We start from the raw sequence: 24,702 nt of genomic DNA, 5'->3' as shown, positions 1-24,702 counted from the left end.
TTTACCATTACCAAACAGTAGATTTTTATCGTGCTGCAAACTTTGGTTTTTGGTTTTTGGTTTTTTTTTAAACCCTCCCTCCCTGCTCCTTCCCTTTGTCCCTGCCCCTTACAGTTCCTGTTGTTCTGGTGATGGGCACTGGATAAAGATTTTAGATCCATTATTAATGACCCTGAAAAAGAGCCTTCAATTTGTGTTGTTAGGCTGGGTTGGTTAATAAAGTAAGAGCGTCAAATCAACTTTGAAGAAATCAAAATATTATTTCAATTCTCAGTGACTGTAATTATACTGTCAGAGTGCTTTCTCTTTCCTCTGCTCTTTCCTTTCCCTCTGCGTGAGCTCCATCGATACGTTTTATTCACTGGTTGGACTGAGTAGGCTGTCAGTGCATCAAAGAAGTTGTTGATTGCACCTTTACTGTTAGCCTTGTTCATTGCTTTATATTTTTTTTCCCCCTCAGTCTAGATAACATGTCACTTTTTATGCAAACACTGAATCAGGTTCTACTTTGACTTCAGTAGCTCAATCTGTGATTTCCGGCTCCTGTAGAATGAGCTGTTGAGGGAATTTGGCTGTGGAAAGCAGAGAAAATTTAAAGAGAATAACATTGATGGATGAGAGACTTGAGATTTTTAGCTCTGCACATAAAAGCTTGTGAACTATGTTGTAGGCTGTATGGGCTCTGTGGCAGATGTGCCTAGAAGGAACACCTCTGTTTGAATTTGAAAGGATTTTTGTTTTAAATAAATGTAGCATTTGTAACTAATGAAATGTCTGGCTTTCTTTCTTTTAGGGGGATGCACTTTTGATGATGGCCTGGGGCCCTGTGATTACCATCAAGACCTATATGATGACTTTGATTGGGTACATGTCAGTGCTCAAGAACCTCACTATTTGCCACCTGAGATGCCTCAAGGTGAGAGCCACAGTGGTGATGGTACAAGTTGAAGGGAAGGATTTGTGGCTTGCGTTACTTCGTTGTGTTGAGAATTTTGAAGTTTCCTTAAAATGAGGTTACAGCCCTTGAACTTCCCTTAAAACTAGATAACACACAAGCCTGCTTTAGACAAAAATAATAGGTAGATCTTTTAAGTGCTGGTCATGATTTTAGCTGGGTGGACTCCTGATTATTCTAATGAGCATTACACAGCCAGAACCCGTGGAAGCACTTTACAGATATACCCCTTCAAATGTCAGTAAATCTGTTTGTTCAGTCTTCCTTTTAAATACACACAAGAACTTAACCAGCTTCTGCTAACTCTGTCGTATTCAAAAGAAACATAACAAAATTTTACATTTTAAATGACATCTGATATATTTAGACTGAATCATTAGATAATATTGAAAGGCGAGAAAAAGACGCTTGGAGAAAACTGACTGCTCATCTGGGGATAATCAGAAAGGTGATTTATGGAAATATTTCCATTGTTAATTACTACTGAGGACAGGTAATGAATAACTGAAGAGGTACAGCATAGATGACCTTGTGTGCTCACCTTTGATGAACAGCTTAATCGGTGCTTCCCAGACAGGATGATATGTAAAGAAAATGAAAGCATTTGAAATTTAACTACATTTTCCAATTAATAGGACATTAAGTAATTAATCATGCAGAGGAGGAGAAAAGGTCATTGCCACTCTATTTGTAGCTAACATAGCTTCCATTTATGCATGTGGGGAAGAGAAGGAACCTTGCCATTTGAAAGCAACATAACCCTTTTACCATTTCTTCCCCCTTCATTTATTGCTTGTTATGTGTTAATGGTTGTTAGAGAGTATATGTAATTTTTACCCCGTAACTAGTGGCTAGTTAGGCATCTGCTGTTTCACTATGGGTGCATGTTACCATGCCCAAATCTTGTTAAATTGGCTGATGTGTTGAGCAAGTTCCATAGCTGATTTAACAAAATGTGTGATGATGATGCATATCTGCATATAGGAGGGGTAGAAGTTGGTTCTTAAGACAGCATTCGTTGCTGATGGTGTTTTTGTTAGTGTCCAAAGTAGTCCCAAAGAATAAGGCTTGAAGTCGGTTGTCTATTCTCAGGTTCATGTTGTACGATTGCAAATATTTAGCCTTTTAAAATGGTGTGGAATTATATTACTCATAATATGTGTTCATATGGCAGTTTAAATAGCTAGGTTTTGAAAGAGTCTGAAGGACAAGATAGCTCTTGTGTCTCCCTAAATAACATGTCATCCATACAATTTTCAACAAGTTTGACTCTTTGCTCCCTAACCTGACACCTGATGTCTGTTCAGTTTCGTGACAGACCAATTAATTCACCCACTGCATTCCCATTGTGTGGAGTGTAGTTTCCTGTCCAAATGTCATATAAGATTTAGAAGTATTTTTTTCCCCACTTAAACATGTTAAAACTCCCTTTATTTAATCAAATGATCAGGTCTTTGCACACTGAAGGGTGAGGGGTGTATCACAAAACAGTGTGATCATACACATGCAGGCAAGACTCTGAGTTACACAAAGCCACAGTTTAGTATGTTAGATGTTTAAAAATCTACAGATGGTTTTTGGAAATCAGAACCCAGTTTCAAATGCTGGCTCTCCAATAAATTTACTTTGCAATCTGATCAGAAGGCATACACTAGAATTAAGTGGTTCTGATTTTTAAAAGATCTGTACAACATCGGAAGTCCTACACTCAAACTGTTTCAAGTTTGAAATGAACTGGAACATTAGGATTAGGGTTTTACTGTGCAGTGGGACTTCCTATGATATTCTTAAGGTATTTATAATTGAACTATTTCTGAATACCCAAGCCCCTGCCACAGTGTCAGTTTGTCATACGTTCGTTGTTTTACATCTCTGTGGAATGTTTTAAATGTTACGTCCTTTTTAAAGACAAGAACTAAAAGTACCAAGAATATGTAATAACAGATCGCTCATAAATATTGAGTGTGGCTAATGTGACCGAACAACTTTCTTTCACCCATATCACCAGTTAAATTTGGCTTAGGTTTCTAGAAAATAGGTGACTGCCTTGAGACCTTTTTGACACATGTAAAATGAGTTTGATTTTTTTCAGTAATGTTTTTAATGATTAGGTGCCCCCATCACAATAACTACCATCAAAATAAGCGAGTGTTACAAGATTAAGGGGGATTGAGGGTTTAATTACTGGGTTGATATAAGAAGAATATAGTGGTATGAAGAGTCAGAATTAAAGTAGAGTGAAGTAGACACTTTGGTAAAGAGTGGGAAGTCAAATGCAAGTGTGGGGTGGAGTGGTGCAAGGAACAGAGAACTTATCTACCAGCTGGCTGAAGTTGCTGTTCACAGGAGCAGCAGGAGGGTCTGGTTCAATAACATGGCTAAAAGAAGCTAACTCCCTCCCCTCATTGTATCCTTATCCTGGATGAACAGCTAAGTGGGAAAGAAGGTGCTTTGCAAACCCAGTTTGCCTGGGCTACAGGTCGGAAGTACAGGGGAGATGGAAAGAGAGGAAATAAACTTTAGTTCAAATGATGGCTCCCAGTCTATGGAGCTATACCGGAGAGGTGGAGAAGTGACTGTGATTCTCACTGCATCTGGTTGTCATGCTGCTCAGCTTGTAAACACTAGCAGTACAAAAAATAGCCACTGAGTTCCAAGGACTTCTTTATTTTCTCTCATGCCGTGGTCTCTGACCATCAGTGGCAGTGGGTGGGAGAAATGAGCAATTAACTGGTTTTTCAGTTTGGTGGCCTAACTGAAAAACCCAGAAAAACAAATTGTTTTGGATGTTTTGTTTTGTTTTTCTCACTGAAATGAACACTGAAAGAATTTCAGGTTGCAGGTAGAACAAAAATTTGGGTACAACAAACGATTGCTTTTGATTCTAAATGTTTTTTTTCCGCATCTTTCATTTTATTTCCAGGTGTGTGTACTCTTGTTTTAAAAATAAATCTAAGGTTTGAAATAGAACATCTTTTTGAAATGAAAAGTTGAGAAAGTAACCATGGAATGGTTTGGCTGTCTTGAAATCTTTTTTGGCCAAAACTATTCATTAAATTTGACCCAAATTTGCAAATATTTTTGATTGGCCAGAAGTTTAATTTTGCAGTGGATAAACTATTCAGCCAAAAGAAGGCAGCCAGCTCCAGTGGGTGGAAGAGCAGCAGCTGCCAGCAGGGCAAGGAAGAGGAAATGCGGTAGGGGCGCGGAAATTGCCTCGCTCTTGTCAGCATTGCAGAAGCATCCTCCCAACAGTGGTTGAAACCACGGAGTGGAGAGCAGCTGGTAGCACCCTGTCAGGCTTCCCTGGATGTTCTCTTCCAGCAGCCATCCAACTTTGGAGAGGTAAAATAATGAAGCAACAAGAGGAGAGTGAGTGCAAATAAAGTTAACCTTCTGCTCTTTATGTTTGAAAAATCCCTGCTTTTCTGTAGCTCTTCATGTGCCATGGATCTCTCTGAAGGGTAATAACCAGCCCACTACTCTGTACGGTGATGGGGTTGCATGCACAGCTTTCTTGCTTCATGATGGAGCTCGGCTAGGAGCAGAGAATCTAGTGATGCTCCGATCCTCCCACGCTCTTCAACTCTTTAGGGTATAATAAAGCTATAACCATTGGCTGAAGTACTCCTCATGGAGCTGCTCTGTGGGTTTGGTGGAAGGGTACCTTATTTTTCATATTGTCGCTAAATCCCACACAGCTATTCTTGGCTACTTTAGCGGGTGCTTGTTTAAGGCTTTGATACCTGAAAAAAGAATATTGCACATGCTTAGTGTGCAGTTTTAAGTCCTCCTAACTTTCTCAAAATAAAACATTTTTTGAAACTATGCAAAGACCAAAATATTTAGTGAGGATTATCTCCAGGCCAAATCTCAACTTTCAAACTTCTACCATTGTTTAAGGTGGTTGGGGGAAGAAAGAGGATTTTTTGGTTTTTTCCCTCTTCCATAATTCAAATGGCGGAAGAGATTTTAGTCAAACTTTACAAAAAGCTTTCCACCGGATAGTCATCAAGCATGGAAAATTTCAGGCCCATAGGCAAATGTTTTGGAATGTTATGAGCATGTGAAAACAGGTAATAATGGAAAGTATTTTGCAACCTTAACTGTGGTATTTGCTACCGTCACACCAGATATAACAACCTCTTTTGAATGAGTAATGCAGCTTCAGACATGTTTTTCTATATTGATCTAAACTGCATTTTTCAAATTATGATCAAAGGGAAAAGTCTGTTGTTTCTATTATGGGAAAATCATATATGCAGCATATATACCATTTTATTCAATGTAAGGGGAATAGTTGCAGGAGGTGGTCACCTGCAGTTTTCAAGATTAAACTTGTAAATTGTTTGAGCTACAGTTTGCATGATAAGGAATCTGGACTTTATCATTAATATCAATGGAAACATTATCTAATATGGTCAATGTCCAGTTATCCCTTTCTGCTTGCAATCTGTATCCTTATGTAGGATAACTACTATTTGAATATCACACCTATAATACTGTAATAGTTGAGCGAGAAGGCTGGTAATTGGTGAAAATATAGGCATAAACAGAATTTAATTGTGGTACAGTCAAATGTGGGTTATTGCTATGATTGCAAAGATCAGTATACTTAAACAGTCTGGGCTGCATTTGAGTCATCAGGATTACACCTTACAAAATTAAATGGCTTAGTGATATGCAGTGTAAAGGTCTCCATTGTAGGTTTTACACAGCTCAAAATATGGGTGGGATAATTTTGACAGTAAAGCATTGAGAATGTAAGCATTTTTCAGTGCAGCTGAACTATTGCATTTTTTGTGTAATGTCTTGCTTCATTTGCATAAGTGCAGCTGCATGAAGTTGGGTTGAAAATGGGGATGGAATATTAAGAGAGAATTCTGTGAAATGCAGGGGGCAAATTGTAAACTGACTTGTACTCATTTAAAATAGGGTAAGAAAGATGGGGTGCTGTTTTTGTTTGATCTACCTTTTTTATAGGTCTTTTTATAGCTATTAAAGCAAATATTTTCTACTCGTCTATCTAGGTGAACTCTTAGGAACGTATATATCACCATCAGCTGTATAATTAAAGTATACATTAGAAACGTTAAGAGCCATGAGTGGGAAGATGGAATCTGATTTCTGGATGTAGACTATTCCCCTAGTCACTCCTAGGGGACAATTAGATACACCTTGTGCTCATTATGTCTTTTTTTGTATAATGATTCATGAACAATGGTGCTCTTTTAATAATATGGTTGGGGACATATTCCATAGCGAACTGGGGACAGGGGTGTGTTTCTTTCCATATTATTATATCTATTGGTGCATTTACCCTTAGTCTAAAGAAGAAAGTTCATTTACCACATTTGTGCTGCCCATTAAGAGCAGACGCACTGAGAGGCAATGCAGGGTCAGTGAGTGAGAGCCTGGAATGGACTGCTCGAGGGGAACCACTTAATGAGGGTTGGTTTTTAATGTAAGGGCTATTTTCCCCACCGGGTACAAATGCTATCTGAAGAATATCTAAATTGTAGTGGGCAGGAATGGTGTGGTGAGATGAGCTTCTTCTTGTGCCTGGTCTTTCAGAAACGTAATGTGTCTGGTTTGGATAAGTTCTAATGTTGTGGAACTAGTTTTCAAGAAACGTGGGGGAAAATGAGCTAATATTAACGTCCAAGTCCTGAAATAAAGTATACTTTTAGAAAGAAGAAAGAGGCAAAGTATAGGAAGGATTTCAGGTACTATTCCGACACCTTTTTTACATGTGCCTTAAAATCAATATCTGATCCAGAGAAACAAAATTTCTTCTTCCTGTGAAGAACGCTGCAGAAATTAGTTATGACCTTGCACCGTCACCCTAAATTAGAAAAACAATGCTGCACCCTCCTGCTTCCAACCCAAAACATACATGGCTGATTCTGATGCAGACCAGCCACTAGCTCCATGGCTAAAAGCTACAACACAAGTTGGTAAGAGTTGAAGATATGAATTACTAAACAGTGGAAAGGTCACTTATTTGACACAGATGTCTAAATTTCTGAACGCTTTTAATTATCCATATAAATAATGCTTTGGTATTCACACTGAACAAAATTCATCCTGGGTGGGGGGCCAGTTGCATGCCACTTACACCCTGCATTGGGGTGCTTAGAGGGCAAACCACTGGTGTAAGGGAGAGCCTCTGGACCAGCTGCATAGCCCAGAATCAGTCTCTTCATTGGCCCACAGGAAGTGTATTGATGGAGATATGGGAGCAGAAGGGCCATGCGATCCATGTTTACGTGGGCACACCTAACACAATTTACAAGTAGCAAGAAGGGGCTATGGCTAAGATGCAGACCCAGGTGGGCAGGGGTGTAGATTTAATTTCTAGTCTCTCCTTTTACTTTCATAAAGTGCAGTTTTGTGGGGATTTATATAGGTGAAGCTTAATTTCAGCCGGCTGTGAATAAGACCAAATTGTGTCGATGTGTGGAAGGGTGAAGGGAAATGGCTCAAGTTGCTGCTCTGAAAAGTAGAAAAATATCAACCAAGAAATAGAAGTTCTATGAAGAAAATTGCACATTTTGCAGCTTTTGAAGAGGGGAGAGAATGCTAACAGCGTCATGAAATACGAAGCCCTTCCTTAGAGACACTGATTGAGAAAAGATGTGCCAACATGCTCTTTGTACTACAGGAGAGCAGGATTTAAATGGAACACTCTAAAACTTTTACAGACAGCTGAGCAATTGAGTGCTGTGTTCTTGCTATGATTTTGCTGCTAATGGTTTGAATTGGCCATTTAGGGGTAGGGGATCAGAGAAACTTTGAGAGTTTTATTTGCTGATCCATTTAGGTGAGAGATGCCTTAGGGAAGACAGTAGCTTAAATCTAGAAGTTTTATTGTATGATATTTGCCTTGGTCTTTTAACTGTTAAAAAAGAATCAAACCCAACAAATTCATGTGCTGGAGGGTTAAGAAATTTTGTTGTCTATTTTCTTCTCTCTCTCAATTGTGTATTGAAAGGAAAGGGGACATGCTTTTTGTAAGCTACTTTGGTGAATTTTTGGTTTCTTTACCATTTTCAGCCTCCCCACCTGCACCTTACCCCAGAAAGTATCCCCAAACAAAACAACGTATGTATACATTAATATGTAAATATACATGTTTATATTTTATATTGTATGTAGTACACAGTATGTGCGCTGATCATGTTAATACACGATAGCTTTGTGGGGCTAAGAGAATAGCCTGTCAACAGTGGTCCTTGCTGAAGTGCAAAGGTGCCATGCTGCATTCATCCCTTGTTAACTTCAGGGAGCTTGATCAGGAAATATGTTTTGCTAGGCTTCTAAAATGATGGGCATTTTTATGTTGTAACAGAATCATTAATGATTATCGCATCTTTGTAGTATTTGGTAGTGGCATTTTTAATATTAAACTGCCTTGTTAATACAGGAAACGAATGTCTATCAGATAAAAACCTAGGCCCTACTAAACATATACTTATTCATCTATTAACAGGCTGGCCTAATACAGCTTGTTCATCAACTTATTGCCCCATTCCTTGTAAATAAAGAGCACCCAGTTTATAACTTGATGTTTCAGATGCACAGTAGGATTGGGAAGTCAGCATAGCATACTACCTCCGTACTGAGTTTTAATGTGCTTGAGAATAATGAAGTGGGCAGGTGTTATAGAAGGCCTTACAGATAATGTAGAGTGAACTGAAATATCTTGCTTTGTGTGGAGTTTGAATAAACCTGATTTTTCTCGAAGTGTAGATATTGGAGTAGTAAATACCCTGAAGATTTTTAGTAATAGAAACAATCATGTCTCCAGATGGACTAATCTACTTGCTACTTTCACTTCCAGTGAAACAACCAGATTATCCTCTCCCTAGAAAGTTACAAGAAATAAAGCTAGCAGAAACTGTTAAAAGTGCTTGGATATTACTGGCAGAATTGCTGGCTCACTGTACTTAGCTCTCTTGGCAGTTGGCTCCCAGTGCACAAACCTTTGTGGATACAGAATGGAAGCTTAACTGCTTGGGGTTTTTTTGTTTTTTGTTTTTTTTTTTTGGAAGGTCACGGATATCCTTTAGTTGAACATTACCTTTGTGGTTGAGTATGGATTACCAAGTTGCTGATTTGGTATTGAAACTTTATTTTCCTCTGATGTTCATGCACAGACATGTATTGCGCTGACATTGATTAAATCTTAAATCTGTTAGGCTGGGAATTGGCTAGGACCTATTCAAACAAAGTAACAGTAGAATCTGTGCAAAATGCAACTTGAAGTAGGTAGTCTTTTAAAAGGCACCCCCCGCCCCACACACACACCTCCTCTTCAAATATCCCCAGTTCTGCTCCATCTTTTAATAGAAGATGTCCCCTATTATTTCAGTTTCTTGGGTGGTAATTTAAGGTAGGGCTTGAAAAATCCAATTGCTGCAGGTAAAGAGTTCCAGTGCAGCAAGGTGAAAAATGACCAATCCTAGTCAATATTCACTGTTGCTACTCAGACTCCTGACAGCAGCATTGAAGCTATGGCCTCAGATTCAGTCTGTCACTGCTTGGGAATAGCTATAAGTATCAGGAAAGAGTGAGGAGGGTCACTGGAGCAACTTGGTCAGGAACAGGCTAGAGAAGGAATAGAGCAGTAGAATATGAGCCTTTGTGAGGTAGGAGGAACAACATAAATCTTCTCCCCTAGAGTAATGGGGGCTTCAAGTTTATCAGATACCTAGTTGCCAAAGTCTGTTATGCAGGCTAGAATCCCTCAGGCAAGGTTGAGGTAGAGCAGCTGGGTGGAATCTCAGTGCTTTCCCAACAGGCTGAGAATGGAGGTGAGTTTCTTACTGGAGTGTTGCTCCTGGACAAATAACCTTTCACCATTTTGTATTCAGCGTTTGCTAGTATGTTTTGTTCTCCTGACTCCTAGGTGGAAAAGTTAGAAAAGAGAAGTACAGTATCTGAGTGAGTTTGGGAAAGAAAAGTGGAAGAAAATATAGGGGAGAAGATAAAATAATGTAGAGACAACGAAGGAAACGGGGAAACACATTGGAGACAACTTGCACCATGATTTCATACCAGAAAAGAGTGGCGTGAAGCCAGGAATGCAAAGGAACTATAACAAATACAAGAGATGTTAATTTACACTTTTAAAATGTATTAACTGTGTTGTCAATCAACCTTCTATTGAAATGTCGTGTGCAGTAAGATTTCCAGATATTGGAGTTACAAAGCTCCTCCTTGTTTGGGGACCCGGTTATCTGAGATTTTCCCCTCTCCCTGTGCTGAATTACCACTATTGTAACAAGCTGCTATGTTGAGCTGGAGCCCCTCTGCTATATAGAAGTAGAAGCACCATGCAGGGTCTACTTTGAGGCCTGGCCTACGCGAGGGGGAGGTGTCGATCTAAGTTACGCAACTTCAGTTATGTGACTAATGTAGCTGAAGGCGGCATACTTAGATCTACTTACCGCGGTGTTTTCACTGTGGTAGGTTGATTGCTGACGCTCCCCCATCGCCTCCACCTATGTTTCTTGCTCTGGTGGAGTACCGGAGTCGACAGGAGAGCGCTCGGCGGTCAATTTATCGCATCTTCACTAAACGTGATAAATCAACCCCTGCTGGATCGATTGCTCCGGAGGCAAGTGTAGACATTCCCTGACTTTAGAACCTGCTCCAGAGGCAGGATTTGTTAAGTTGCCAATCACACAGCCAGTCCTGTTTCTCCACCACACCCCGGTCGAGGCTTTTGGAGAGGAGTTCAGGTCTATTATTCTTATAGTAGACAACTGTTTTCTTTCAGTTATGGGGGAGTGTGGCCTTTGGCAGCATGGCACAGTGCAAGTATGTCCCCTATAGCTAGCAAGGTTAGGCTCCAGGCTAGTGGTTGGTTGTTAATTTTGCAAGGGTGGACTTAAGGTCATTTTCATGGAATATTCAATGAAAGTGAATTGCTAGTTATGAATATTTCATATTCTGTTTTTACAATATATAACCATAATCACTAAATAAACTCCCACAGAAGATGGGTGTATTTCTATATAACGTGTTGTGTTGTGATCCTATTGCGGTTGTGCCCAGGGCTCCCAAGGAGTATCTGAGCCTCACTGTTAATTGCTGTACAAATGCATAGGATTACACACTGCATAATAACCCAAAGAACCAGCAACCTATTTTAAGACAACATTCAAAAGAAGTGAGGGTAACAAACAGTAGATAGGTGGGTAGAAGGAATAAAGAGGGTAAATTCTGTTTAATTTTTTAAAATCAGGAATCCCATTAAAGTCAACAAAATCAAGGGGCAAAGAGAGGAAATATTAAAATTAATGAATCTTTTTCTTGTATAATACAGTATCTGAAATTTTACTGTCTACTTAAATAGTGATTTTTTTCAAGCGCTTTCCTTTTTGGCTGTTCAGTGTGTAATTTTATATTCCTTTGTTATGCTTTTGCTGCTGGTCGGTGCTGATGCAGCATTGACTAATGTTTTTTTAACGGTACACACAGCTGCTGTAATAGAGCTGCACAACTGCGCAGAACCACACTTGGATTAAACTGGTAACAGTTAAAAATGAAGTAACTTTTTCTTTCACTGACTGTGGGCTAATGAAGCAAGTGTATTTGGAGACCAGTCAGATTTTAAACTTGTGTATTGTTATCCATTAACGGTATTGAGATCTGTTAAAGAGGCCGTTATTAAGATAACTGTGTCTGTAGCGGAGTGTTGTCAGATCAGGAACGTTCATTTAATCCTCATTTCCTTTGCCCTCCGAGTTTTTTATTCCCCTTTCTCACCTCTGTACACACACATCATGTGAAAGGTGACCTCTTGCAGATGAGGTCAGTGTGAACACCAGTAAGTAGGTAAGCTGTAAAAATGCCTGCCATTGCTTGGGGTTTTATTTGCCTGGTAGCAGGGTGATGTCATTGTGTAGCCAAAGAGTCAGCATATTAATTTATGACTTAGTTGCAAGGGTACTGTAACTCTGTTTGTAAAACCTACTTGAAATGTTGGTTCTGGATCTTGGAGGGATCATAAACATGGATATGTGGGCTGCCGTCTCTGACACAGCAGATCCCACAAGCTTGTCTCTCACAGCTTGGCAGAGTAACTCTTTGCTTGTAGAGGAGGTTAGCTGGTATTGTTCAGAATTGAAATAAGTGAGGAATGAGATCCAATGGGAAAGGTCAGATGTTACTGATGTAATTCAGTACGAAGCTCTAAATTATAATGTACCTGGTTTCTGTACAGTTATAGTGTGCGTCTGAACTCTGTATGGTAAAATTCCATTTATTTAGGGATCAGGACGATTTCCTGTCAGCCTGTCACTTGTGCAGATAGCGATTTTTATTGATCTAAGAGTTATGATCTAGCATAGCTGCTGTGAATGCTATGGATCTGTCTCTAAGAGAAGAAACCTTAGGTATTGTTAATGCTTCAATCATACGTAAGAAGTGCAGTTTACATAAAAAAGGAAATTTTGGTCTTTTGATACTATAAGGATTTAAATTTTAATTCTCATTCTGCCCATCTGTTGTCGTTCCCCTCCCCCTCCCTCCACTAGGTATTGGTTTTGTAGATGCTAGGTTCTGTATTTATAGTATTTATCCACACAAGACCCCATTGTTCCTATTTTACAAATTGTACCTCAGTTCCTTGAGAGGTTAAGTGATATGCTCCAGGTCACACAGAAAATAGTTGGCAGAGCAGGGATTTGATCCCAGGCCTCCCATGTCCTAAGATAGTGTCTGAACCATCATCCTTCCTCTCTGGAAAGTGATCCAGATTTTACACAAAATGTATGTAAAAATAAAGGCTAAACCATAGAGAACATGGGCTAAGGAGACAATTCCCCAAGTCAAGGGAATGAGCCTGGATAACATCAATGCTACTGGCACCCAAGAGAGAACTATCTGTATCCGCCCAAAATAGAAAAATACATATCTAGAACAAGTAACATAGGGCTTAGACCTGGTCACAACAAATGTCATGAATTTCCACTGAGTCCATTACTTTCAAGAGCCATTGACAGATGAGAGCTATACTCAACCCTCATTGGTCAAAGAGATTTTCTCCCAAATACTTCAGCTGTCAGTTGGAGGGATAAACATGTTTATCAGCAAATCTGCTACAACTGTGACTGATTTGCTATTCAGACCCAGTCTTTATGAGCACAGTAGTCTGGCTGTGCCAAAGGACATATTGGAAAGTTAAGGATATCCTGAACAAGTGATTGCCCCGCTTCTCTCTCCCCCCCTCCCCAGCCCCCACTATTATATTAGTGTGAAGAATGAATCTAGGCATGCATGATATGTAAAGAGAATGAAAAACGAATCAGTGGAACTCTCCAATCTCTAGTATCTTCCATAGGAGCATCTATCAGCAAGAATGAGTATTAGTTGCATCCAAGTACAAGCATCCAAGTCCTGAATTAGGTAATCAGATTCTGCAGGAACAAGCTTTCATGCTCACTGTCTCATACTTTATCTGTCAAGATGGAATTTCTAGTTCCCATAGCTTTCTTCAAGAGGGTATTAGAGTTGGAGATCAATATTGTATGATGCACAATGAGAAGAACTCTGAAATGTTTCCATTCCAAGAATATACTTACATTCCATTAGACTTGGGGACTAGCATTTGCTTCTATTCAATCCCATTGTATACTAAGAAGAAATTAAGGCACAACATGAGTGTTTGAGGGACAATCAAAATATACAGTATAAGGACAGAATAATTTAGGAAATCCACAGCATCTTTTGTCTTTCAGTAGTGGGAAGAAGGTGATTAATGGCACAGTGGTCAGGTCAAGACAACAAGATGCAAGCAGCAAGACAAACATATCCAGTGAGTCTTGAAATCACAAAATGGATAGCAGCATCTTCTGCAGACAGAGGTCTATGCACTGATGGAGAAAATGCAAAACAAAATAGCATGTTAAACAACTGTTTGGGCAACAGTCCATATATTCAACAATATTATAGACACATCTTATCAGATTTGATGGAGGCAGCATTTGGTATTGGGATCCTATAGTCCCTAGTGAAGTGCAATTAAAAGTAATTCTTATTCTTAAACTCCTGTAGTTTTGTCTTTTATGTGCATAATCCCAAGAGGTATTTGAGAGAGAAAGTTAGTTCTTGTACTGCTCAGAGGAAAGCATTTTTAAAGTTATCTGACAGTTCTGATCCACCATGGAATCATGATTTAAAACCACAGTACAGAAAAGTAGTGTATGGAATTTAGTTGAAAGCACTAACCAAAGCCTTAACATGTAGATTATTAACCAGTTGTTGTAGTATTGGGATTTTTACTGTTATTTGACTTAAGTACTTCTGATGAGCAGTTGAGGGGATGTTTGAGTTGTCTGTTATAAATTGGATTGAACTGTTTCCAAGTCCCTTGAGGGACAAAACCTACCCATGCGTACACAACAGGCAGACATACTATATTATTTCAGAGAAAGTAAACAAAAAGTAAGAATAAACTTTTCTGTAGCATTCTTACCTTCTCTTCACTGCTGGTTCAATCCTATGAATGAAGGATCAGCACAAACCACACTCCAGGAGCGAGAAACTGTGCTACTGTCAGTTTCTTCTTTCCAGCCAAGTCCAGGTCATCTGAGCTAACCCTTCTGCCTCCCTGCCCCTCTTTGTGTGAAGATGTCCAGTGGGCTCTGTGTTTTGGGACAAAATGACATACATTTTAAGAGACCTTCCAATAGTTTGTAAACTTATTTAAAAAGCACAAAGAAAAGGAGTATTTGTGGCACCTTAGAGACTAACACATTTATTTGAGCATAAGCTTTCATGAGCTACAGCATCCGATGAAGTAGCTGTAGCTCACGAAAGTTTATGCTCAAATAAATGTGTTAGTCTGTAAGGTGCCACAAGTCCTCCTTTTCTTTTTGCAAATACAGACTAACACGGCTGCTACTCTGAAACCTGTTAAAAGCACAGGTATTCTGGAAATGAATTATGGCCCCAGGCCAGTGGCAAAATGCCTATATGTACGTAGTTGATTGCTTTACATGCTTTTTGCATAAATGTTGTTAGTGACAGTGACTTGAGGCAAGCTCTTTGCAAGAATCTGGTAGGTGGGCCCTTCTCCAGGCCTCTCCCTGATTGACAGTGCCAGCTGCTTTTTTCATTGAGGAGGGACCCAAGCCTACACATAAATCATAAAATGGAGTGCTGGTGAGGTTCTGTGATAGTCCACCAAATCAGATGAGGGAATAAGATTAGCAGCAGCTCCTTATCACTTATCTATAAGTAGCAAGAAAAATGGTCATTTTCAGATTTCAGTCTGGGGGCTATATGCTGGAATTCTCATGATGTTGCTAGTAAAAAAATTTTAGAGTTTCTAAAAACTATATATAACTTTGTAACACATAGTATTCCAACAAAATTGAGATAGTTGTATATTGGACCTCATTCTGATTGGTAAAGGTGAATTGATCACCGAACTAAAAATTGATGATTGCATATGTGCAAGTGATTCTTGTGTGCAAACTGAAATATAATCCTGTCCAGTAACATATATGTATAGTACTTTTAAAATGACAATTTCTCAAAGCTGCAAACAATCATAAGTACAATTGAGTAGAAGGAAATATTTAAACATAAAAATATGGATGACTATTGTTAAATTGTTAAAGAATACTTTATTAGATGCCCCCTCCCAAAAGCCACAATTCCACAATCATTAAATAATCCTTTTTTTTTGTTGTTTTAAGAAGGAAGGTGAAAGAACCGCTCGCTCTCGCGCGTGCTCTCTCAGAAAAATGGAGGAGTGATAGCAGTGAGTATAAATCTGTTAAGATATGCAGACAGTAGATAAGGGAACCCAAAGGCATCAGTGAAAGATCTATGCACAATAGGGTTATGGATAGGCTTAGAAGGATTAGATTTGTATTGGTAAATGTTCAAAAACATCAATTTCACCATACACATACAAACAGATGAAAAATATTTCTATCCATAATAGGAATTTACAGATAGGCAAGGTAAGAAAAATATTGATTGAGAACATTTTTAGAGTTTGATGGAAGGCTATTTACTTTTTATGTTTTGGTGTATGAAGACAATATTTTTTTTATAAAGCTTTAACTTTCTGCTTCTGTGTCTACTATAATTAACTAGTTATTGTCTGATCCCCCAATAACTTCCCACAATTGTGAAAATTTAAATAGATAAATTATGGGGTTTAAGCATTTTATTATTTTTCAGAACTGTGACAATTTAAATATATAAAATAAAAATCTTAAAAATAAACATACCTGTGGAAATTATATAAAATACATGAATTCTGCCAAGCTGGGTTATGGAGAATAAGAAGGAATTCTTTAAATATATCAGGAACAAACAAAATCCTACCAATAGTATAGGTTGATACTACACAAGGATGGCAACATTATCAATCAAGATGTAGAAACTGAAGAAGTATTCAATACATTTCTGTTATATATTCAGAAAAAAGCAGGATGATATATTCATATCTTTCTATTCAATACATAACTAGAGATGACATTAAATAGCTACTATTAAACATTTTTAAAGCTACAGGACTGGATAACTTGCACCCAAGAGTATTACAATAATTGGCTTAGGAGCTCTCTGAACCATTAATGTTGACTTTTAACGTAATTCTGACTTGAAGTTCCAGAGGGCTGGGGAAAAGCTGAGCTTGTTGCCAGTATTTTAAAATGGTAAATGGGATGACCCAGGTAGTTATAGGCCTGGTAGCCTGATATCAATATTGGGCAAAACCATGAAAAGGGTGGTATGGGACACAATCAGTAAAGAATTTTAAGATGGCATAATTAATACCAATTAGCATGGTTTTATGATAAATTGATTTGCTCAAACAATCTTTATCATTTTTGATGAGATTATGGGTTTGGCTGCTAAAGATAACTGTCCTGAAATCATATAGTTCGACTTCTGTAAGGTATTTTATTGATAAGGCTTTGTTGTGTCACTAAAAGTTGGGCAGTATAAATGCTTTTTTTTCTGCACTTTAGCCGACAAAATACTTCCACCCCCTATGAGCGGGGTTCGCGTTGTCGACAGGAGAGCGCTCCTGCTGACAGCACACTGTTTATACTGCCACTTGCTATGGCAAAACTTTTGTCTTTCGGAGCGGGCGGTGTTTAAGCACCTGTGAAAGACAAAAGTTTTGTCACTCAATTGCCAGTATAGACAAAGCCTTAGACCTGCAAGACAGTCTGATTAAAAAAAATGAGAGGAATTAGTACTATACAAAATCAATGCTGCTCATATTAAATGGATTATAAATTTCAGTGATAGATATAAAATTTTATTTATATATCTATATATATATAAATAAATAAATTTTAAAAAATGGGAAATAGTCATCCAATGGGGATGTGTCTACTGGGGTCCTGTTGGGATCTCTTCTTGACCCAGTGTTGTTCACTATCTTTATCAATAACTTGGAAGAAAATACAAATTAATTGCTGGTAAAGTTTGCAGATGACATAAAAATTGGTGGAAAGGTAAATTAATGATGGGGATAGGTCAGTTATATAGACTGATCTTGTTCCCTGGGTAAAGTGGGCTCGTTTGAGTACTGTGCATTTTAACACCGCCAAATGCATGCTCGCACATTTAGGAACAAAGACTATAGGTCACTCTTATAAAATGTGGAGCTGTATCCTGGATAGCAATGATACTGAAAAGGACTTAGAGATCATGAATAACAAATAGAAGAGTTTTTTCCACTGAATGCATCCGATGAAGTGAGCTGTAGCTCACGAAAGTTTATGCTCATATAAATTGGTTAGTCTCTAAGGTGCCACAAGTACTCCTTTTCTTTTTGCGGATACAGACTAACACAGCTGCTACTCTGAAACCTGTCAAATAGAACATGAGCTGTCAGTGTAATGCAGTAGCTAAGAGGGTGAATGTGTGAATGTCAAGGGTGAACAAAATATCAATTAGGAACAGGGACATGATGATATCTCTGTGGCATCAGCAAGACCATTACTGGAATGCTGTGTTCTCTGTTAACCCTTCAGAAAGGGTGTTTGAAAAATTGGAAAGCTTCAGGAAAGAGCAACAAGAATGATTACAGGTCTGGAAAACTTACTTTACTGTGAGAGACGAAAGAAAAAACTTTTGAGTTTATCCGAAAGAAGTTTGAGGTGACTTGATCATATCCTCCCTGGGAAACAGATTTCTGATAATAGACAGTTCTTTAATCTAACAGAAAAAAAAAGAACACGTTCCAGTGACTAGAAGGTGAAGTTAGACAAATTCAGTGTCTAAGGCATCAATATATCAAAATATCAAAATAATAATAATAATAATTATTATTATATTTATAATATTATATTTATTTTATTATTTATTATAATAAAAATAATAATATCAAAATAAGGCATCAATTTTTAATTGTGAGGGTAATTAACCATTAAAACAACTTGCCTATGTGGTAGATTATCCATCACTTGCCATCTTTAAATCAAGCTGGATATCTTTCTAAAAGATGATATAGCTCAAACAGAAGTTATGGGCTTGAGTCAGAAATTACTGGGTAAACTTGATTGGCTTGTTATGCAGGCGATCAAATGAGATGATCATAATGGTCCCTTATGCTCTTAAAATCTCTGTATCTGGGAGCCCCTGGGGAAAGGATCTGTGTGTATTCCTTCTTGGAGAAAAAGAAATGACGTGCTGACATATTTTACTATGACTGTTCAGATACTTTTTCTTCCATAGTAAAATGTAGTTCAGTATATTTGTCAGTTTTCTAACATGTCTAATTAAAACTTTATTTTTATATTTTGTTTTGTAATGGGTAGTTTGCCCCTCATATTTATCCACTTCCACAGGCTCCGTGGTTTTCTGGCAGATACCATAAAATCAGTAATGGCAAAATTTGAAACTTACCCTGTCAGGGGCCCACATTGTCTTCATGTTTTAGGAAGAAGGTAGATATGCAGAATACTAGGCAATGCTTTCTTGGTTATTCTGAATCTTTTAAATTTGATATTCATTCAGTATAGTTTTAAATGTGTTTGCAAACATAAAATATCTATGGTGGCGTGGCAATGATTGGTGCAAGAAGCCTCTTCTGATATACATTATTGAACACTGGGTAAAAGCGTTCACATATTTGTCTTGAGAAACCACAAAATGCAGGTAGTTGTGTAACAAAGGCACAGGACGAAGACCGGGAGTCATCTGTTTGACTAGTCTCTGGAATGACCTATTCAGTATCCTTTTACTAGGCTAATGTTGTTTACATGCTGTAATATGACTTAAAAATAAGTGTTCCAGTATTAGAAAATGTACAGTGAAGTATCTGTACATTTAAGACACCATTTGAAAAAGCTTATATCTGATCACACTTAAGCTAAGGATGGGTAGTTTAACGAGCTGTCTTAAGCAGCTACAGCAGTCCCACTAGCTGTACCTGTCTCATCATTCTGGAAACTCATGCATAAGTATTTACGCAGTAAGCAACATCTGTTTGCAGTATAGCTCCTCCGTAAGTCTCAACTTTTTCCAGGCTTTTGGGGATAGGCAGAGGAACAGACAGATATTTTCATTTTATTGTGATTTACCTGCTGCCCTTATATGGGAAATATGAATTTTTTGGAACAGACCTTCTGGTTCAAAGGGGTTGTTTACGTATCGTTCATATAGTGCCTCAAGTGTCAGTTATCCTTTATAAGACAAATGAATTACTAGACTATAACGGCTATAAAAATAGGTGGGTTTTTCTTTTCTTCTAGGGACAAATGAAGTACTAGCTACCATTTCTTTGGGATTGGAACAATGCTTTTACTTGTCCTGTATACATTGTGGGCACTACCAAAACAGATAATAAATGATATCATCCAAGCAGAACAAGTGGACAAGGCATCTTGTGAATCTTTGCTAAATGCGTCATACTGACTTTTGAAAAGACAACAGAAGTGTCTTTCATGCTTTTTATTTTTGAGTCCTATATTAAACCTCACTGGATTGCTTTGATGCTTAAGTGACTTTTCTATTGAGAGAAACTCAAATGTATCTGACTGAAAATGCAAGCATCTTTCACATGCTTTGATAACTTTTCTTGACATGGTTGTTGCTTAGCAAGACTATCTTTTATTTAAACATTTGGCTCCATCTCTTTGATCCTAAACTGAAATCCTAATCCTACATTATGATTGCATTACTTCTGTTTCCATAAGACTGTGATGTCACGAGTACAGAACTATGACTTCACTGCAATAATTAATAAGTGGAGATAATACTGAAAAAAGAGTTCTTGATTTTGGCTAAACATGAGTAGTCAAATTGCATGGTTCAGGGATATCAGAAGTATGGCCAGCTTCATCTGGTCTGTGGACTTCCCATGGATCTTCCAGCTTGTCCACATGACTCCAGAGTCCATACTATGGGGGCGTGATATGTACAGCTCCTCAGTGTGTTGTGCTCTAACTTCCCCATGCAATGTGTGCTAGTGTGCATTGATGTAGTCCCGTTTCAAAGGAGGAGTTAAGGGTGTAACACACTGGTGCACTCTATACATCACTCCGCTGTAGTCCAAACTCCGGAGTTATATAGACAAACCCAAAGATTCATGGGTGGTCTGTGGGCCAAAAGTGGCCCATGCCAAGAGTCAGGCCTTCTATATGAAATGAACTTTTTACATCCCTGCTTGATACAGGGACTAGGAAGGAATTTTCCCCAGCCCTTATACGGCACTGCATAATTGGGTAGGTACACAGTATTTCCCCCCCCAACTTCTCCTGCAGCCTTTGATAGTAGTCACTGCTAAAGGCAGTGTACTGTACTTAAGGGTCAATGATTGGATCAGGTCTGGCAATGACAAATCTTGTTTTACTAAAATGCAGATATCTGCAACAATATTATAGTGTAAAAAAAAGTAAGAAAACAAGTAGGCTAAACTACTCTTATTAATTTGTTTTTCCCAGGTTTGTGCGACTGAGTCTTTTAAACTAACTTTAGATTTAAAAAAACAGCAAACAAACAAACCAAAAACCACACCACTAGCTGCAAAGATTAGTAACCTGTTTTTGTTTTTAAATGCTATTTTGGTTGCCAGAATATTATGGAACCCAAACCTTTTAATGTTTTGGAAGTGGAAAGCATAGAAAGTAGTACTCTACCTTGAAGACTTCTATAAAGGCTTTTTTGGAACCTGTCCCTACAAAATTTGTGTAATGATATCATAGAACCATTATGGTAAAGGACAGATATCCTTTTAATGAGGAAGGTTAATTTTATTTATCAGGCTCACCTTTATTCATAGTTTTAACTAAGTTTGTTAGGGATATGAAGGCTATTTCTTGCACCTCCAAAATACCCTAGGGCCATCCTTTTCTTCATTGTAAGTTTTCTTATGGCTGCCTGGTCTGCTCAACTTTTATTAGGAACGTGGGCGTTATGATGGAGAAAATGAAGACTGACATAAGAGGGGAAAAATAAGTCAGTATCAGGTGAAAACAATTTTTTTAAAAAGGGAAGTTGTAGGAGAAGAGTATGAAAATTATGACTCGGACAAATATTTTAATCTAGTGATAATTTTTTGAGCAAGATTTAAATGGTTTTGAACACTTATGGATAACAGGATTATTGGGAGGAGTTATAGTTGATGCTAAAAGAATTTTTTTTAGTAAGGGGATATTCAGCATCCATGCTTCAAGGATCAAGCCAATCTCTGCCTGTTGGAAGTTAGGACAAGAATTTCATTGAGAACATTATCCCACATCTGCCTACTGCAGCGTTGCATCTTCCTCTCATGCATCTGGTGCTGGGCCCTGTCAGAGCAGGACATTGGAGTTGATGGGACAGGCATCTGAACCAGTATGACAATTTACATGTTCCTATGTAGTGGTGTTGTCAAACTCTTTGTTTCAGTTCTCTGTATACATAAAGGCTTTTTTATATTTAATAAGTAGTATATTTTAATTACCTTTTGTTTACAAGTGCCCCTCAAGTTCCTTTGAAAATGCAGTGTATGTGACATTGAATATTAAATTAAGAATTACACTAACTTAGATATCTAAAGATAAAATGAAATGAGTGCTTTGTGTGTTGGACCTTGACATTTTGCATTTTTCCAGTACTGAAGGCAGTTGATGATAAACTGCTGTTCTCTCCCTTCTCCCCAGTTCCCTCCCAAGAATTAGAGCATGCATTTATTGCCAAACATTAACTAAAAGTTACTTCTAATTGATGATTTACTGCAACAAAGCCTTCATTCTGCAATGTGTCACCAGCCTGTTAGTTTTCGGTAAAGATCTGAAATCAGTATGTCTTAAAAAACAAACTTTGATCAAAGATCTGAACTTGATAGTAATACTTCCTATGTTCAAAGTTGATCGGAAAGAGGAATGTTTTTTGTGCATTCAAGAAGCAAGGGATTTTTAATATTTTTTTAAGACCTAGCCTAATTTGCATGCTTTTTTAACTCCTGTGTAGTTGATTAAAATTTATAATAGGAAGAAAAAATTCATTTAATGATGTTTGCCTTGACCTTCCATGTTAATTATGGTGTTAGCTATCTTTAGTCTTATTTCAGTGGGAAGTATCTTTCCCTAATAAACCTTGAGTTTTATTCTCTACAGTTTTAACAAAAACAACAGTATGCTTTAAACCTATCATATCTTTCTCATCTCAAGGTCTTGTAGCATAAGGAGATCAAGGCTGCCTCAAAGAACTCTAGTTCAGTTCTTGACATTAGTTTGTTTACTCGTTTCACTGGACATACAGTTCAAATGCAGCATATTCATACCCCTCCGTCCTTTTCTCCCCAACCCCCTCATGTGTTCTTAATGGAACAAAATGATGCACTAAGGAAGTTGAAGGTGATAGAATTGCCAAGTGTTTTTCATACATATTTGCACTGCTTATCAAAAAAATTAATGGCTCAAGTTTTAATCTTCTCTCAATTTGATTAGATGCCAGCCATTCACAGAATTCTTAATTGACCGTTGAAATATAAATCAAGGAGTTAGTTCACCAATTTAATTCCAGTGGAAAGCAGTCTTGGGGGCCAAAGTAGGTTGGCATGCTGGAACACAAGTGTACATAAGGAATATATTAGCTGACCTACAACTTGCAAGATTACTTCTCTCTCTTTACTGTGCATCCGCAGTACTCTTCATCCACAGTAGGTCAGTAGGCTACCTGACACCGCCTTTATGTGTAAGAATTTACCAGCTGCTTTAAAAACAACTGCGTAAGGAGAAGTCTGTTAACGTTGTTGTTAGGTTAACACTAGCAGGTGCAGTTGTTTTGGCCTCATGAGCTTGTCATGGCACCAGGAATGGAAGCACTGAATGCTTGTCTGGACTAGGATTTTCATCTGGTAAAACCATTCCAAAACTGGGCTCCATCTTCAGTATTTATAGATTAGTATTTCTTAGGCTTGTGAATTAAGAGAAAACTGTCTGGATTTAAGGGTGCAAAATCATATTTTCCTAACACAGAGAGTTAGGAGTGTCCTGATGCTGGACAGCCTACCAGGGTATCAGACTGTCAGCTCCTTTTAATTAAAAAACAAAAACAAAATTCAACAGAAAACACCCACCAACTGTTAGAAATTTTTCACAGCACTCTAAAGAAATATTCATTTATAACTAAATGTTGCTTCAGTTTGTCTTGTACTTCATAATTGTTTTGGCCATATTGTAGCTAACACTCCTTAACAGAATGAACACTTCAGAAAGACTTCCTCATGAGGTGCTTACTTACATGTGCTCACTTAAATTCACAGATGCTACATGGAACTCTATGCTAATCCTGGGTTCCTTTTGAGTTGGTCTGATGCTAGTTACTCATAGTAATTTTCCTAAAAACTTTAGATTCAGCAAGCTCACAGCTCTTCAAAACCTTCTTTTCCCATTTTCCACAGTGGTAAGGTGCTTTTTAAGGGCTGTTTGTTCCTTTCTGGCTTGACCAAGACATAGGAGTCAGAATTCCTTTACCACACTGAGTATCATCCAGGTACTTCCTCACATTGTTTGTGGACCCTACAAGGAGAGGCAGATGCTTCCCCTGCCCCCCATATCTGTAATGGAAGCAAGATTCCAAGCAGTAAATATTCCATGGCTTATTAAAGAAATGCTCCCACTCTGCTGCCTTAGCCCTCAGTACTCATACCTTCCTTCTCCCAACAGATGTGGTCATCATCATTCTCAATTAGTGCAATTTATGGGAAATATCTTTTTCTTGTCCACGTCATTTATACCTCATCTTGGCGACAGTACTAGCATGATTTTTCTGTTGGGTTTCTGCCCCAGACCTCATTAATTTAAATACAATATCTTAAGCACAACATGAATACCATTCTTGACAATTTTTTATACTGTTACAGGAAGCTTTGCAAATGGTAGAATTTAGATGTTAAATTGGAGGTTTGGGATGGGGAGATGGACTCCTCTTTCTTTTTGTGGGCATTTTTCATTTTATTTTTTAAAGATAATTGAAGAGTATTTCATTCCATACGTGATGTGATGCAGCCTTTGAGACAAATATGTATTTGTGGGAACCAAGTGTAATTTTATTCTTGTGTTTTGTGGGAACCCAAGTGTAATTTTATTCTTGTGTTTTTAAAATCTAAGGCTTAAAGTCTTCCCGTGATACATATGTCAAGTTTTATGTGTAAATCACAATGCAGCATACTGTGAATTGGCATGAGACAGTAGTCTGAAATCTTTAAACAGTGGATTAGGGAGTTGAGAAATTGAGATTTTTTTTGTTCCATCCACAAAAAAGAGAACATA

General features: G+C 38.0%; 1 protein-coding gene across 11 annotated transcripts in view; it reads left to right on the top strand.

The window, feature by feature from the left end:
• PTPRK (protein tyrosine phosphatase receptor type K) overlaps positions 1-24,702 on the top strand; it is a 581,803-nt gene that overhangs the window by 128,469 nt on the left and 428,632 nt on the right. For all 11 annotated transcript variants that reach the window (XM_084622841.1, XM_084622840.1, XM_084622838.1 and 8 more), the window contains exon 2: positions 794-916. In XM_084622841.1, coding sequence (XP_084478967.1) covers positions 794-916 — 123 coding nt within the window. The remainder of the gene's footprint in view (positions 1-793; positions 917-24,702) is intronic.

The sequence above is a fragment of the Lepidochelys olivacea genome (assembly GCF_965140295.1).
Source record: "Lepidochelys olivacea isolate rLepOli2 genome assembly, chromosome: 3".
Classification (NCBI taxonomy): Eukaryota; Metazoa; Chordata; order Testudines; family Cheloniidae; genus Lepidochelys; species Lepidochelys olivacea.
This window is presented reverse-complemented; position numbering and strand designations above follow the sequence as displayed.